The sequence below is a fragment of the Thunnus thynnus genome, chromosome 20 (genome assembly GCF_963924715.1).
Source record: "Thunnus thynnus chromosome 20, fThuThy2.1, whole genome shotgun sequence".
Classification (NCBI taxonomy): Eukaryota; Metazoa; Chordata; class Actinopteri; order Scombriformes; family Scombridae; genus Thunnus; species Thunnus thynnus.
Window position 1 is genome coordinate 18,466,400 of NC_089536.1, and position 16,613 is coordinate 18,483,012.

The 16,613-nt window shown below is 40.0% G+C and overlaps 1 protein-coding gene and 1 long non-coding RNA gene across 2 annotated transcripts; one reads left to right on the forward strand and one right to left on the reverse strand.

Moving 5' to 3' along the window:
* Nucleotides 1-311: 311 nt before the first annotated feature.
* Nucleotides 312-4,269, forward strand: LOC137172341 (uncharacterized). The gene is made up of 2 exons (XR_010924948.1): nucleotides 312-3,593; nucleotides 4,016-4,269. It is a non-coding gene; the product is annotated as an uncharacterized lncRNA (long non-coding RNA).
* A 6,106-nt stretch (nucleotides 4,270-10,375) lies between these two features.
* On the reverse strand, nucleotides 10,376-12,351 carry LOC137172317 (uncharacterized). The gene is made up of 3 exons (XM_067576691.1): nucleotides 12,261-12,351; nucleotides 11,754-11,822; nucleotides 10,376-11,619 (listed from the first exon to the last, which is right to left on the reverse strand). Exons 2-3 carry the CDS (start codon nucleotides 11,815-11,817, stop codon nucleotides 10,523-10,525), a joined length of 1,161 nt encoding a protein of 386 aa, XP_067432792.1. The 5' UTR covers nucleotides 11,818-11,822; nucleotides 12,261-12,351; the 3' UTR covers nucleotides 10,376-10,522.
* Nucleotides 12,352-16,613: the final 4,262 nt, after the last annotated feature.

Here is a 16,613-nt window from a genome sequence, read left to right on the forward strand (position 1 = left end):
CACACACAAACACATGCAGTGGAGTCATATCTTGATTAGGCGGCTTAGGTGGTCCTGGGGAAATACACTCATCTCTGTCTGTCTCTCTGCCTCCTCTGGCATGCTGTTATCTCCAGGGTCCAAATGTTTGGAGATATCTTCACACACACCTGATGGCAAACAACCTCAGTTGTCTCCCCGGCCTGTCCTTCTTCTAACAGGCTCCTGCAGCCTTGACCAGACCCACAGCCTGTTTACAAAGGGTCGGCCCCAACATGCTGTTTAGCCCTGTTTGTCAAAAGGGAGAAAGAGAAAGGTAAATGCAAAGGCAGTGAGCTTTACTGGTCCAAAATCCTTTTCTGTAAAATTGGATTCCCGACTATCTGAGGAACTTCATTTACATAGAAAAAATCAATTGTTCAATTTCCACAGAATTTTCTTATTTTTCCTCTTTCCTCATGGATGCTATATTTATTCATTCAGGGTTACATGGAATAATGAACCTCCAATGGCTGGAGGAATTATGACTGTTGTCCATTGGGAACAGAGGAGAAAGTAGGGTAATGTTGTTATAGAGCCAGAAAGTCACAGGAGAAGGAGGTGCAGGTGGTTGAAGGGGTCAACGAAATGATTGACTGTGACACGGGAGCTGTTCATTTCCCATTTCTTACAGTGAACTTTTTTTTTTCAAGCCATGATTGTGCAATAACCATAACCAAGTAGTTCTTTTAACCCAAACCATGATCTTTCTCTAACCCTAACCAAAGTCATTTTTGTGCCCAAACCTAACAGTGTATTTTTGTAAGATCAGAAAAAAACTTTGCAACTTTGATGTTGTAACAGTTTTTGAAGGCACTGATAGAATAATGTTGTCCTGCTGTGGTCGTGTCAGACCAGAAAACAGATGTGTGTCTTTCTGGAGGGCAATTACAAACAACATATTTTGTCGTTTAATTTAAAGGACTTGTTTCTTGACACTTAGGGTTTTAACCTTAAAACCAGCTATTTAACATTTTCACAAGAATTTTTTGAGACAAATGTCTTTATCTTGTGGATATCCAGGAAAGAGCTAAACTGCAGCTTACTCATAGGTTAAGCTTAACTTTAAACTGCACACAGATGCCTAAGAATATATCCTGACTTTCATCCTAATATGTAGGTAGGAAAAAAGACTGAAATTACACAATATCACAAACCCAACCTATCCATTTACAGTGACAATGTGCAGCTGTTTCCCTTGAAGCAGGGAAGTGTATTATAAGACCTGCCTTCCTTCCTCCTCCTCATGTGAAGGAGGAGACGTGGCCATGACAAAAAAAAGACAGATCTGCCGTTGGTCAATGCAGCTTTCTCTTAAATTTACATTTTTGTGGGAGAAGTGAGCAGGCGAAATAATAGAAAGACATAAACTGACTCATGTTGAAATCAACACGTTGTGGAGCAAAGTAACCCAATGGTCAGGTTTTTTTTTTCCTCATTTTATTTTACAAAGCAGTCACCACAGAAAGTATGATGTTTTTTGGTAAATGAGTGCATTTTAACCTAAAAGCCTTCTCTAGTGTATCATATAATTTTCAAGCCTTTAATTTCAGCTGTGACAAAATAACAGGTGCACCTCACAAATTATTGAAAAGGCTTTCAGAGCAGTTGACCCAACCAGCTTCTCCACAGAGACAGAGCATCATAAAACTGTCACAGCAGTGTGATCACCTCCCTTCTTTTCCTATCCCCTGTATACTTATCAAAGACAATAAAATTGAAATGAAATTTAGTAGCTATAGCCGCATGAAGATACCAGATAGATTAACACACCCAAGACACAAGAAAGATAAGTTCCTCGTCAGTTATGTAGATAGTAAAATAACTAAATCAGGTCATCTGGGCAGTATGCAAAACTGACAGAACAGGTTTACTGGACAACTGACGCGTGTTTTACAGATGACAGAGTGTGAAAGGAGAAGTATTTGCATGATGTCATCTTTCCTCAGACCTTATCTTTTAAAGATCATCAGTCAATGCACATGGTGGCATGACTTGTGATGTCGTCCTCCCCTCCAGCAGCAGATCATCAACAGGTAAATTCAGATTCGTGGCTCAGTGGAGACATTCCTCTCCTCTGTAACAGTACCTTATTAAACTTCAGTACAAATAAGACCATCATTTTCAATGTTAATTAACACAATAAAAACTACATAATAAGACCTTCAGATTTTGTCCAAGTTTCCGTATTTGGTGCTCTTACCTAAGTTGTAACTGCTTACGGGAACTATGCCGTCCCTCCAAAGCTGTTTCCCAAACCAGGGGACACCTACTTCAGAGTCCATTTTTCCAAGACCAAAAACAGAACAGTATAGTAGGTTGAAAAGACCTGTCTTAATCCTCTAAAAGTATCCTCCAAACATGATGGCACATATCCAGTGGATACTGAACAGCCCTCAATATTTCAAAAGCCAGTCACTTCAATGTCATGCAGTCCTCGACAACTTGTAAAATGAGGAAATGTTGCAACCATGTTTTTCTTTATGGGGACATAGCATGCTTTTTGCGATTTTCTGTCATTTATATACTGTTAAAATGTCGGATGTCTATGCTAAAAATAGTCAAAGTTCCAAAACTTGAGGTGAACTTATGTGTGAACTTAATGAGTTCTCTATTTGCAAGTTACCTCTACTTCTCCATCGGTAAGACGTCAGATTGTTCGCACATGCCTACGAATGACAGTCAGTTCCATTGTCTTTGTTTCTAAGGGCTCATTTATGCTCCCTTTATGTACGAAAATAAATACATCCATTTCAAATGATGTAACCATCACTGTCCACAAACTTCCATGCATCCTTTATGTTGGCATGGATGTTGAGCAATACATCCACTAGAGTCAGAGTCACAAGTTTCGGACAACAAACATGGCGACAGTGGAGAAGGTCATTACAAGGTACCTGTTAAGAAAGAGGCAAAAGTGGAGGCAGTTTTCCAATACTTTCAGATGTCCGCTGGGGCATTCGATAACTTGCTTTGCCAGGTGAACCATCGCATCAAGCATGGGAATTCACACCATGCGCCTGTGAGTGAGGCTGAGCGACTAGCTGTCACCATCCGCTTTCTCACTTCAGGGATCAGCCAGCAAGCTTTGGCAGCAAGTTACAAGCTGGGTTCTGCAACTGTGAGCTGCATTGTCAGGGAGGTGTGCCATGCTGTATGTGATTGGGCTCAGGGATGAGTTTGTGGCCTTTTCAGAGGAAGAACAGTGGGATGTAATCAGGAGGGAGCTGTGAAATTATCCCAACTGCTTCGGGGCTATAGATGGTAAACATATCAGAGTGAGAGCACCAGCCAACAGTGGCGGTAGTTTATATAACTACTTAAGTTTCTTTAGTTTTATCTTGATGGCAGTCTGTGATGCAAGGTACAAATTCAGATACGTCAATATTGGCGCTTATGGCAGAGAGAGTGATGCTGGAGTCTTCTCGAGAAGCCGCTTTGGATCCCAGCTCATCCAGGGCAAGCTTCATCTTCCACCCACAGCTCCCCTGCCTGGACTGAGATAATCACTCCACCTGTCGTTGTGGGTGATGAAGCATTTCCACAGAAGGTGAACCTGATGCCACCATATTCAGGTCAGTGTACCTCAGATTTTGGTGGACAAGAAAGAAAAAAAAAACACTACAGTACAAAGGAATGCACATATTGTCTTAAAAATGAAGACAATATATTTATTCTCACAATTTTATCAGGTTTTGAAGTCTGTTATGGTATAGTGTATTGTGGCTTGTTTTATTGTACTCTTTTAATTCATTCATTCATTCATTATCATTTACTGATAAAGCATCAGTTGCAATATTTCTTTTACTAGCTGCTTGGCATTAGCTTCAGGAAGCTTACATGTTTAGGTTGGTCATGAAAGTTGCATACATTTTTGTTTGCCAGTGTCTCCTTGCGAATTTCTTCCAGCCTTCGGAGTGATGCATTGTCAAATGGATTTGGTTCCTAGCTTCTCTCTCTTTTTTCTCATGTGATGATGCCCTAGGTGGTGGTGGAGGAGGAGGAGGAGGAGGAGGAGGAGGAGGGCTTGCCACATCAGAGGACGATAATGTACCTGAGCTTGATGCAGGTGAAGAAGATAATTGACAAACTTTAAGTACTGGCCTCCCCATCATGTTCTGGCGGCTAGAACAACAGAGAAGCCACATGCAAGGCATTGGCAGTGTGAATCAATAGGTGCCAAGTTGTTTTTTGTGCAATTCATATTTATTTACAAAGTAGTCAATAAAAACATGAATCATTTATTAACAACCAGGTGTCAAATGATCTCATCTGTCATCATATTACCAATGTTAGTAATTGAGGTTGGTCAGTTGGCTTGGGTTTTGTTATTCTTGCACTCTCTCTCTTTCTCTCTCTGTGTGTATATTTTTCAAAAATGTCTTTTTAGTAAATATTTCTATAAAGTTTAAATCAAAGCAGGTGGACAAAACACCACATTATACGCTATATCTTTGAAATACCAAAACATAAAAAGTCAATTATCTTTCAAAGAATAAACACAAGATCTGCAGTTTTTTTAAGTGCTCATTATATAGTACTCAAAATATAATAGGCCTGAATGTAGTTATCCATCCACTCATTGCAGTCAGCATAGCATATGGTGCTGTATTGAAGAAACATCCCGCTGTTTTCCAAGTACCACAATGTTAAACAAGATACTTATCATGTCGTTATTTGGGTAATTGGTCTCTGTTGTTCGGTGATTAATATATACGTTGATGCATCCCAGATGCTAAAGAATTGGTGGATTCACCAGCTGCATCCCCACTCCGTTTGCCCCAACGATTTCCGGTGGTACTGCTCCATCTAATCCGTATCTGTAAGCTTTAAGAAAATGTGCACAAACACGGACGAAATGAATGCAGAGTATGTACAGAAGGCTCCATCCATACCCGTGTTTAACGTTGAGCATAAATGAGCCTTGAGGTTGTTCCATGGGCTGTTCAAGTTGTCCGCTTGCATATTTTGGATCGTATTCAGCTCAAACATGTAGGGATGTCACTGAGAAGTTTATGTTTTGAGTAAATAAATGAGGAAAAGAAGCGAAATGTTTGTTTGCGTAGCCTCAGGAGAAGGGCAGCTTCTGGAAGCTAACCAATCAGAACAGAGTGGGCTCACTGGGAGGGCAGAGACAGGAGCTTAAACCGCCTGTTTCAGACAGAGGCTGAACTGAGGGGCTGCATTAAGGGCCAGTGTAAGATAAATAAAAAGTGTTTTAAACTGTAAATCATGCAAAGATATTATAGTAGTAACCCCAGAATATGAATATTGATCTGGAAATGTGCATTATATATACTCTTTAAGTTCACATCACTGGTAATAACAAAACATTGACTGAAATAAGGAAAATTTCACCATAAAGTGTGAACAATAGAAGCTTCCTGAGCTGCTTGTTGTTTTCACGACAGATGTCATCTCCATCAACTACACACATAATGACAAGAAACGTATGTTATGGATATATTTACCATTAACCTGGTACGTTATTTTCAATCATATACATAAGTGGAACATTGTGACTACTGTATTGTGGAACTTGCCTTTTATTTATCACTGGCATTCTATCTTTGCTTTTATTATCGCATCTTCCAGCCCCTATTTAAGCAATTACAGAACAAACAGATGTACACACACGCAACATCACATTTACACCTGCTGACCTGGAGGTATTCAGCGCACACAGTCACTATTCAAGGCTGTATGGAGTTGGTTTACACAGCTTGCAATTTCACAGGACGAAGGAATTAACCTTGAATATCTGACTATAATCCTCACTGTACACCGTAGTCTGTAAAGAGGGACATAGCAAGGCGTGACGTCACCCATTGGTTTGTGGTCAGTGCCTTTTCTTTTTGGAGCCAGGACCATCCATAATAAGAAGTGTGGGTGTTGCCTTTCACGCTCTCGAAACACGCCCTGCTACCTCGGACCAAAGCTAAAGCTAACTCACCGGGAACACCGAGTAGTGCACACTTGTGCTAACATTAGCTAACTAACACGGCAGGTATCGTTATCAAGTAACTTACCGAATATTGCGACAGAAGCTCTGTGAGTCCCAGAGCTGGGGGGCGATCTGTCAATTACAGCTGTGACACGGTAGACATCAAAGGTTCTATTCATCTTTATATCTTATTAACGGAGCAATAATTTCCAAAATGACCACCAGCACACTTATTAGAGGGGAAGAATTTGGAGATTGAGACTATAATGACTCGATGGAAAAATTTATTGACTTAGTATTTCATGAGAGAAGTCCATGCTTTTTGAATGGAAAGCTATTGCAGCCAGGTAATTTTTGGGGCCAGCATCTAGCGACCATCAGTGGTACTGCATTTTAAGGGACATCCGCGATGCCTTCAACTTCAAGTGGTGGTTGTTGCCGCTTGCTGTACACACAAATGTGACTTTGTGTGACAGAACATAAACCATGATGAGGAAATTCCTTCAGTGGACCTGCAGCAATAAGACTGAAGGATGACTGACATGAGTACACACAAAAAACACAATTTGCACGTATTCTGTCTTTTTATCTCTCTCTCTCTCTCTCTCTCTCTCTCTCCTTACACACACACACACACACACACACACACACACACACACACACATCTCTGATGTGGTTGAGTTGTCTCTGTTCAGCACGTAATGACTGTGCTATGTGGTTTTTATTTTTCTTACTCCCGTAAAGTTGACTCATGCTCAACTGGTGCTTGTGGGTGTGTGTGTGTCGAAACGCTAACAGAGTTCACTCTTCATGTATTCACAATAACTGATGATGTGGTGTGATCAGTGACTGTAGCCAAAACTATTGCAGACATGTTTAAAAATGAGTTTGAGGAGGAGCTGTTCAATTTTTCAACTGACTGGCCGTTGAAAGCCTGAGCTGCTGTATAAATACACAAATGTGCACATACACACTCACATAGGTGTAGGCTCAAACATACAGATACAGCAACACACACACACACACAGCCTTGTAGCAAATAAGTAACCGATAGAAAGGCAGCATAAAAATAATTCACGCTACTTCATCCTCAATCTTTGTTTAGCTGAACAAAGTCATTTTACCCGTTTTGTTCGCGCACACACACACAAACACTGGCATGAAAACACACACATACACACACAGGGACAGGTATATCATGCATTCTGGGCCTACAGTGCCGAGGCGTTCAGTAATTGAAAACAGGGCTGAATAATCTGAGAGAATGACAGCCCTGAAAGATTATGTGAACTCAAACATTAACACAATTAAGTGTGTGAGCACTGGAGTATGTCGCAGCATTAGACACTGTCTTAATAGTCCCCCAGCACAAAGACAGAGGAATGTGTGTGTGTGTGTGAAAGAGAGAGACAGAGTGCATGCATGACAACCCATATCACCATTGTGTGATGAAGAAAGACCAGAAGCAAAACGGCTGTGTTTAAAGCGCCAAATGTTGCAAAACAAAGAAATATGCTGCCGTTTTAATATCAATTTGACCAGAAATTCAACCAGACTTCTGTGGAACCCTGTGAAGGGAAAAACACAGTGATAACAAATAGTCTTATTTTTTATAGCAGTGATCCGGTTGTTAAAGACAGACGCTTTATCAGACAGTGAGCAAATGATTCAATTGTCTCCTGGTGATTCCGTGCCTTAGCTACAGCCGCCGGGTCGGCGTGGCGACGGCCCAGTTCTGATTTATCTAGCGGGCTGCACTCAGGTGCTGTTTTGTTAACAGGATTGCAGCCATTTATAACTGTGTTTCATTACTGTACTAAGAGCCGATAAGATGATCACTCACACACACACACCAACACACACACACATTCGCACACACAGAGGCGCTAATTCAATCCGCTGACAGGGAAACACGGCAAACAACATCCATTATGGCCTCGGAGCTAATTGGCAATGGGGGGGTGAGGAAAAGGGAGGGAGACAGAGGCGGAGGTGGAGGGCTGGGTGAAGGGAGCTAGAGGAAGCCTGGGTTTGGTGGGGGATTTCTGCAATGAGATGTAAAGTACCTAGAATATTTCCTCTATTTTTCACCATCCATTGTTTGCAGTTATTCATCACATCTATCGCTAAGTCTGACTTTATACCTAAAAACAGGACAAGGCCTCCTCAAAGTGTTAGATGCATCTCTTCTTCCTCCGATCTCCCCCTTCTTTCTTTTTTTAGAAGAAGGGTATTGCCAGGAGGAAAAGTAAAAATGAGAATACCTGTCAATAAAGCACACGCTTCCATCTGACCAGCAGCAAACTGTAAGTCTAAGCCCCAAACAAAAGATGGCATCTCAGCCCCTAGTGTCATCAAACTGGTGGTGACATTTAATAATTCCCTCTCTCCCACTAACCCTCACCCCCTCCCTGCTCGATCACCTGACTCACTATTACAATTAGAGATAAATCTTCTCCTGTACGCAGAAGAAATAGGGAGGGAGAGACAAGGTAGTGATGAATTACCGTCATTCATGCAAAGACAAGATCTTTTAGGATTCCTGCCTTTGACTCTGTTTATTTACTTCCTCCATCACGCCACATCAGCAACAGAGTAATGGTGGATGAATGGCTGGAAAGGCAGGCAGACCATGAGACGGATGGAGTTGCAGGGAGAAATAAATAATATCAGTGGAGGTGTTTGAATCCAGAGAAGGAAAAGAGAGGGACAATTATAATAAAGAGAGAGAAGAGGAAAGAAAAGCACAGCGGGGGTAGGATTTGAATGCCCGGGGAAGAGAGACAGATAAACAGATAGAGGCGAGTAGAGACAGAAGAGGCAGGGAGCGATGGATGAGCAGATTTAGAGGCCAGGAGATAAGAGGGGAGATAAAAGCATGGAGGAAGAGGGAGGGAGAGAGGGGTGTGCTGCACCGTACAATGTTTACATGCACCAATATGTTGTTGAACATGTCTGCTTACTTATGTCATTAGCTAGAGCTACTGAGCATGTACACACAGCGGATGGTGCATGCAGGTACTGAGAAACACCAAAACGCATACACACACCTACACACAAAAACAGAGAGGGAAAGGGTGATGACATGTTGGTAAAAGAAAATTATGTGTTTTAGCAGTTAGACACACCCTTTTCATGTTGGCAGATCCTAATCTTGTTCAAAGGTTTGTGTATCTTGTGAACAGTCTTACACTCTCTTAAAATAATATAAGATAATATACACAGTGATGAAGTACTGACAAAGTGTAGGACACTTTTCAGCCATTTTCTTTCTCTTGTCATGCAAAACACTCTCATAAAATGTCATGAAACGGGCAGGATATTTGAAATCTGTTAGATTTATGTGACAACAACGTAGATTTCACATTTGTTACATAAAAAAGTTGGCTAAAAGTGTTTGGAAAAGTAAAACAACTTTGATGAGACACGTTTGGTTAAAATCACAAAAATATGTTAGCAGCTCTGTGAGACTGTTTAGATGCAGCGGTACTTTGAGCTAAATGCTTATGTCAGCATGCAAACATGCTCACAGTGACCATGCTAACATGTTGAAGCAACGCAGGTTGGCTATAATGTTTAACATGTTCACCCTCTTAGTTTTAACACTACTAATTCAATGCATAACTGCTGCCATTGTCACATTCCTTTTAGGGTTGGCATATGCGATTGCAAAATTGATATCAATCTACAACCTTATGATACACTGTGAAAAATGGCACAAATGTAAAGTAGGGGTGTGCCCGAATACAAACACGTTATTTGGCAAAGCACAAATAGTTGTTTTTTTACGAATATTTGTTTCATACAAATATTTTAAAAATGATTTGTTTCCGGGAAGAAGAAAAAAACATGTCAAATACCAGCACGCAGGTCAGTTACATCACTATCTCAGTCTCTCTCCTCTGCTACGCTGTTATGTCTATCAGCAGGTCTCAACGAGGGGAGTCACATCCACCTGCTACATGACGCACATTTCCTAATTTGGACATCACTCCCAGAGTTAGGGGTGTTCCCCAGAGATAAAGCTGAGCTACTGAGACACGTGAAGTGTTCCCAAGGGACTTCTCCATAACCTGTTGTTCCACTTCTTTCCACAAACTTAGGTTGTAAAAAATAGGCAATAAATGAAAAGTGCACAGCAAGAATCACCTTTGAAGTTCCTCCCTACACATTACACGGAGTACTGTCTCTGTGTCTGTGTTATGGGTGTATAAATAGGTAGAGATCTGTCTGCAATGAAGTGATGAGAAAAGTTTTAGCTCAGTAGTCAGCACAGTTGTCTATAATCTGGGAGACTCCAGTTCGAGACCCAGTGTGAGGACCTCCTTCATAAGGTAGCTTATTCATGAACACTTATTGTAACACTTTCATTTTTTAAAATTAAAACAAATAATAAAAACATAAACAGCTTTTAAACATTTTTATTCAAATACAAATACAAATAATGTTGCTGCCTCAACAAATACAGATACAAATACTGAGCCCTCTGCACATCCCTAATATAAAGTTTAAACAGTTTGTGCTTGATGGGCAAACATGCAAAACCAGTGGTATGCGACTTTAAAACATCTTTCTCTCTCTCATCTCAATAGTTTCCAGGTTGGTGTTTGGTAAGTTCTCATAAATAGCGCTGTCTTTATCAGAAACCAAGCAGCTATTCACTGTGTCCAGTGCATCATATTCAGCCGACATGGAGGTGATATCCAGAGCCATGTAGGAGTCACTGCAGAGGTCAGGAGGCTCTGGGACTGAACCAACACACGTTCTTCTCTTCTTCTTTCTCTTTATTGTGAGGACTAGTATAGCCACCATTATTGCAATAACCAACCCAACACAAATACTCACTACAAGCATTATAGAGAAGGTAAACATGCTTTTGTCTTTGGGTGTCTGGCAGTTCTTGGGTTTTTGGGCTGTGGAGTTGTGAACATCAGAGCTATGTGTCAGATTTTCTTCGCTGTCCTTTTTTGATCCAACGTCAGCCGACACCACAGTGTTTCTGGGACTTCTTTCGACTCTGAGATCGACAGAAGATGAGGAAAAGTTTTCGTAGCCAATCATGGCACAGACATAACTGCCCTTATCCTCATTTCTGATTGGATCCAAAGACAGGAAGGTCAAGTTTACTCGACTGCCATTTAATTGCAGTCTGTTCTTGTACCAGATGTAGTCTGGGTTGGAGTTCAGATTTGTAGTACAGGTGGGGACACAAGTCAGCATTATCTTCTGACCCTCCATCACTGTCCAATTTGCAACTGGCACTTTCTGCCCCCTAAAAATCTTGTCCAGCAGGATCCTCACAGGAGATGCAAAAACATGGAGTCTCACCCCAGGGGTACCTTCACACGTCATGTTGACCCCTGCAACATCTCTAAAAGAGTATTTAAAAAAGTAAACGGATGTGTCACTCTCTTTTAGGTCTTCGAGTTTCAGTGTGCAGTTATTGTTTCCATGTTTATTTTGAAATGAATAAACTGGCATCTGTTTCAGGGGGTTTGTTTTTGAGACAGAATGCAATTCTGTGGATTGTCTGGACCATCTCGACATCCAGATCATCTCAACATTATTGGGATAGGAGCAGGGAAACTCTACAGATGAGCCCTTTAAGGCACACATTGTACGGTTGTAGGTCACACATCGGATTGATGATTGTTGCACTGAAATAAAAATAAACAACCACAAAGTGTACAGGGATTACATGTTTTGTTAGTTACTATGTTGCTTTATTAATATACTTGGGACCATGAGGTGATTTCTAGAAATAACAGCAATGATGTGATGTGATGTGTACCTGCCACAGGAAACAGCACCAGGAAAGAAGTCCAAAATACACTTGCAGCTGCTCTCACTCCCATTGGTGCTTCAACAAAATTTAAAAAAAAAAAAAAAAAAAAAGGGTCTTGAAGGGAACAATATACACTCACAGTCAAGACAGCTTATGTTTTAGCATTTTGGGTTAAATAATTATGAATTGGCATCCAGAAATTAAAAATGGTAATATTAAATAAAGATAAAACAAGGAAAGGATTTCACTCATTTACAAAGGAAGTACACTGCTTAAGATTAAATATAGACTGTTCAAAACTGGCAGCATACAACATGTATTTTCACATAAAACTTTATCTTTGGTCAAGCACTTTTTCTTTTGTCCATAACATTACGCTACAAAGTAAATACACAGCTCAATTAAGATTTAAACTTGTTGTTTATGGTAACTTATCTTAAAGATCGAGCAGGACTGTAAAATCATGTTACAAACATCAAAATTAATAATGAATCACATTAATATCACACTTACATCTTAGATAGTAGTGCGCACTTGTCCGTGATCGTGAACACAACGCAGCAGGTTTGTTGCTGTTGTTTGATGATGCGGGTGTGGCGGCTTTGCCTCATTCACATTCCCCGCCCCCTCCCATCCTCGGTTACCATTACTCACTAAACTTTGCACGCTGGTAGACTATCAATACTGAACCAAAAGAGCTGAATTTACCACACTGATCATACGATTTGGAACAGTATGTATCGTTTACATGCTTCTAAATAGTTTTCAAAGTTGAAAAACTCATATGGGAGAATCAGACGTGTATATAACAACCATGCTTAAAGGATGTGGTGTGGACATACAAAACAAAAATACATGATGCTGTCACCAACATCCGACATTTCCTGTGTTTCGATTTATTTTTACTCCAACCTCTGAACAAAAAAACCCTATTTCTTCTTCCTGTTAAAGAAACATCACGTACCTCTTTACACAGGATACACTTTAATATCTTTTAGCAGATGTGCAGTGTTTTTACCCCCAAGGACATACACTGAAATGGACTAATTTGACATTATTTTCCTACATTTTGATTTAATTTGTAAGAAGTTATCTATGAAATATAATGATAAACTTTAAGGTCTATTAAATGGAGTGAAAGACCTGAACTCAATTTAGATAGATAAGAAGATAAACTACAAAAAATAATTACACTTTTAGCACCAAAGTAGAGAGCAATGCTTTTGATCAAAAGATGTAATTAGAGACAAGATCATTTTACTTTTAATTTTATTTTTTGGTCCAAAATACCACAAAATGGCATTGAGGATTTGCATCAGTCAAAATGTAACAGAGGCTGGATGGTTCTACTTCTTACTGAAAACAGGATATTCATTTATTCCACCCTTTGTGTCATTTTCCTTGACAACAGTATTAGTCCTCCTTCAAGCTTTGCTCTACAAGGCTACGCAGTGTGTAGTTTGATTTTGGACTTTTTTTTTTTTTTTTGCAAGATGAAAAAGCCCCCAGTTCTTTGAGAGACGACGAGGGTTAATTTCTTCACTACCTCCCACAAAGGGTCAGTGTTGTTTAGAACTGGTAGATGGTGACTGACATTTTGGAGCTTATGAAACCACTCTTCAATTCTCTAGCAGTGTGCATCGTCATCTTGGAATATGGGGAAATCATGCACTAAAATGGCCTCATATTGTTCAGCTCTTATAAAGCCATACAAACGACCCATCGGACCTTGCAGACTCTCATTTCACCTGGAGAAACATGAAGACAGCTCATTAGATCATCGTACTTCTGTCCATTGCTCAGGGCTCTAGGTTTTGTGCTACTAACACCAACTGCATCTTTGTGCACTGGCCTTGGTAATAGGCAATTTCTGAATGGCTACCTTGAATACCAGTTTTGTGATGCTCACGCTGCACAGTGATGGCTGACACAAAGTCATGGAGGGGTCAAGAGGTTGATTAAATTCTTCGGTCATTTCTGACAGTATTTCTAGGATGTTTATCCACTTTCCTGTAACAGTAAATCTTATCTTTTTCTATCCTTTTTGCTGAGCATTGACTTCCAACCACTTTAACTATTGGCCCTCTCATCCATTAAATTAATGCATGAAAGAATTTTGTAGCTTTTGTGACAGATGTACCTGTAGGTTGGGCTCATGCTACTATTAAAAACCTCACAAGGACTCTTGTATTATCAAAACATCAACTTCTTCGAAAATGTGTCTTATTCTTAAATTTATGGCTTATTTTTTATCTTCTCAACCCTTAGAAGATCATCTAACCCTTCAGTGAAAGCAAAAAATATAAAAAACATTTAGAGAACGCACCAGCAGCAACACAACAGCTGTGATTTGCAGTTTTTATTGTGTTCAAGGACACTTTCATCTCATATTTACAAAGGAATCTCAATCATCACTCTGCAATTCACTTTGAACAGAACAGTCTTGATGATTTATACATGTTATTGTATGTGTACAATACAGCGGCAGTTATATACAGTAGTAACCTACTGTACATAGCAGAAACAGTGGCAAGCAATTTGGTCATTTAGGCTTTGTTCAAACTAGTGTAGTGCCCGTTCAAAATGTGCGGAACAGGCCTATCTCTCAGTACCTAGAGAGAGTTATGCCCCTCCCCTAAACGCCTCATATGCAGGCTATCAGTAGACACTACAGTTCACGGATGCTCCCTAAACACCTCTCACGCAGAATATCTGGAGACTACAATTTTGAGTTGAGCTTAAGTTGATTGGATGAACTGTAGTGCCTGTTTAAAACGTGCCTGAGACATTCTGCACCATGTCTTGAACATACATACAAAGTTCCCGTGTGTGAGGAACGGGAATAGAGTTTAACTCCCTAAACTTCTTCAATTCATTCTCTATGGTAGTTCTTAACACTACAGATGTAATCCCACCTCCGACCACAATGAGGGTTGCAATGGCAGACTGGTGCTGTCCGTATTTCTGCTTGTTGAATCCACATGCAGAAGACAATGCAGAAGCAACGTTGTTTATGAGGGGTTTTTTATGTTTCTGAACGTGCCCGAGACGTCAAGCTTTAAGTCTTGAATATACATGCCGAGTTTCTTTATCAGTAACATTACACAGTTCAATGGTAGAGCTAAATCAATTAAACGTTTTCAAGTCTTTAATACTAAAGATGTAATCCCACCTCCGATCACAATGTGTGTCGCAATGGCACTGTCCTTTTTTCCTTTCATTGACTCCACAGGCAGAAGAAGAAGAAAATCAACATTTTTAGAGCAATATTTGAGGTATTTTTATATATTTCTCGAGAACTGCTCATCCAAACAACTTCAGTATTAACTTTTAGTATTAATGGAACAAATTGCTGCAAAATTTGAGCATAATCTTCATAATCTAATCTTTATCTGCTGATGGAGATAGCTCAATTGTCATAACATGACGGTTGGTCATGGGGGGGGGGGTCATAACCCCTGTTGCTGTTCAAAGTTGATCATTGGTGATGGCCTCACCTCTTTGTGCTATATCAAAACATTTACTTTCATACAAGTAACACATTTTTTGTAGCCATGCTAGCCACGTGGCTCTATGGTCTGTTGGTGTGTCGGTCGTCAACTTTGGCCCAGATAAAATATTTCAACTTCTATTGGATGGATTGCCGTGCAATTTGGTACAGATATTCATGATCCAGAGAGGATGAAACCTGTAGATCCCCTGACCTCTAGAGCCAACCACAGGTCATAGTTTTCCCCAATCCAGAAGTATCTAAACATCCACTCTATGAATTGTAACAAAATTTTGTTCACATTCATGTTCCCAGACGAAGTATCCTTAAGACTTTGGTGATCCCTAACTTTTTCTCTAGTGCAAACATGAATTTGACAATTGTGGTTTTGAGTTCGATGTCTCGAACAAAACTTTAATTTCTCCAATACTTTTGTTTATGACCAAATACCTGCAAAACAACATTCCCATCTGCCTCAGCTGTGTTGTTTTTATTGCTAATTGCTAAATGTTAGCATGCTAATACATTTAACTGAGGCTGCATTCAGATGGACATTAGCTCTGATCTTGGCTCACTGCAGCTAAAAGGAAGGTGGTTGTCGCTAAAAAAACCTCCACATTCGTTATTGATAAAAGAATGGCTCTTGTCATAGAGAGAGATTGCCCAACTAGAGCTTGTGCAAGGTCAAAAGCATCAAAACCTCAAAGCATTACTTGCTGGGCAGAGTTGCTGGAAAAAATTAGGTACTCCCTTGAAACTGCATGAATCACTGGTCATTATGTTATTGGTACATTTCTGTTTTTGTTTATTGTATAAAAGTTATTTGAACATGGACAAATACATGTTGATATTACCTGTGATATATTCGTATATGTATGTACATCTGTGATACAGCAATATTTAAATATTTCCATCAAACTTTAACCTCTGACTTTTACCCCTTACCTTGAAATAAGAGTCTCAGTGATGATAGAGTGATATTGGGGAGCAGGGGCAATGTCTTTGTTGACTTCATGTCATCTGGAAAGATGCTGCGTTGGCCAATCACATACATGCAAGCACACTCTCCTGGAAGATTAAGTCTTGTGCAAACCTGACCACCCCTGAATGAGACTTTAGCTTTAGACTTGTAATCAGACAATTAATTGAAACATATGAAAAGGCTTATAATTTTAGACAGACATATTGTGGCATGGCATGAGGTTATAGATGTGAAAGACAGCCTTCTGATAATGCCGACATGGCTTTCTCCCTATCACACAGTCTATCCCCAGACAGATTTCAATTAATTATTGTGTCAATGTCACACATTAAACCACTGGCTGGAGAAAAAAATGTTCCTCGGCAAACAAACAAAGCCAAGAATAAACTGATGA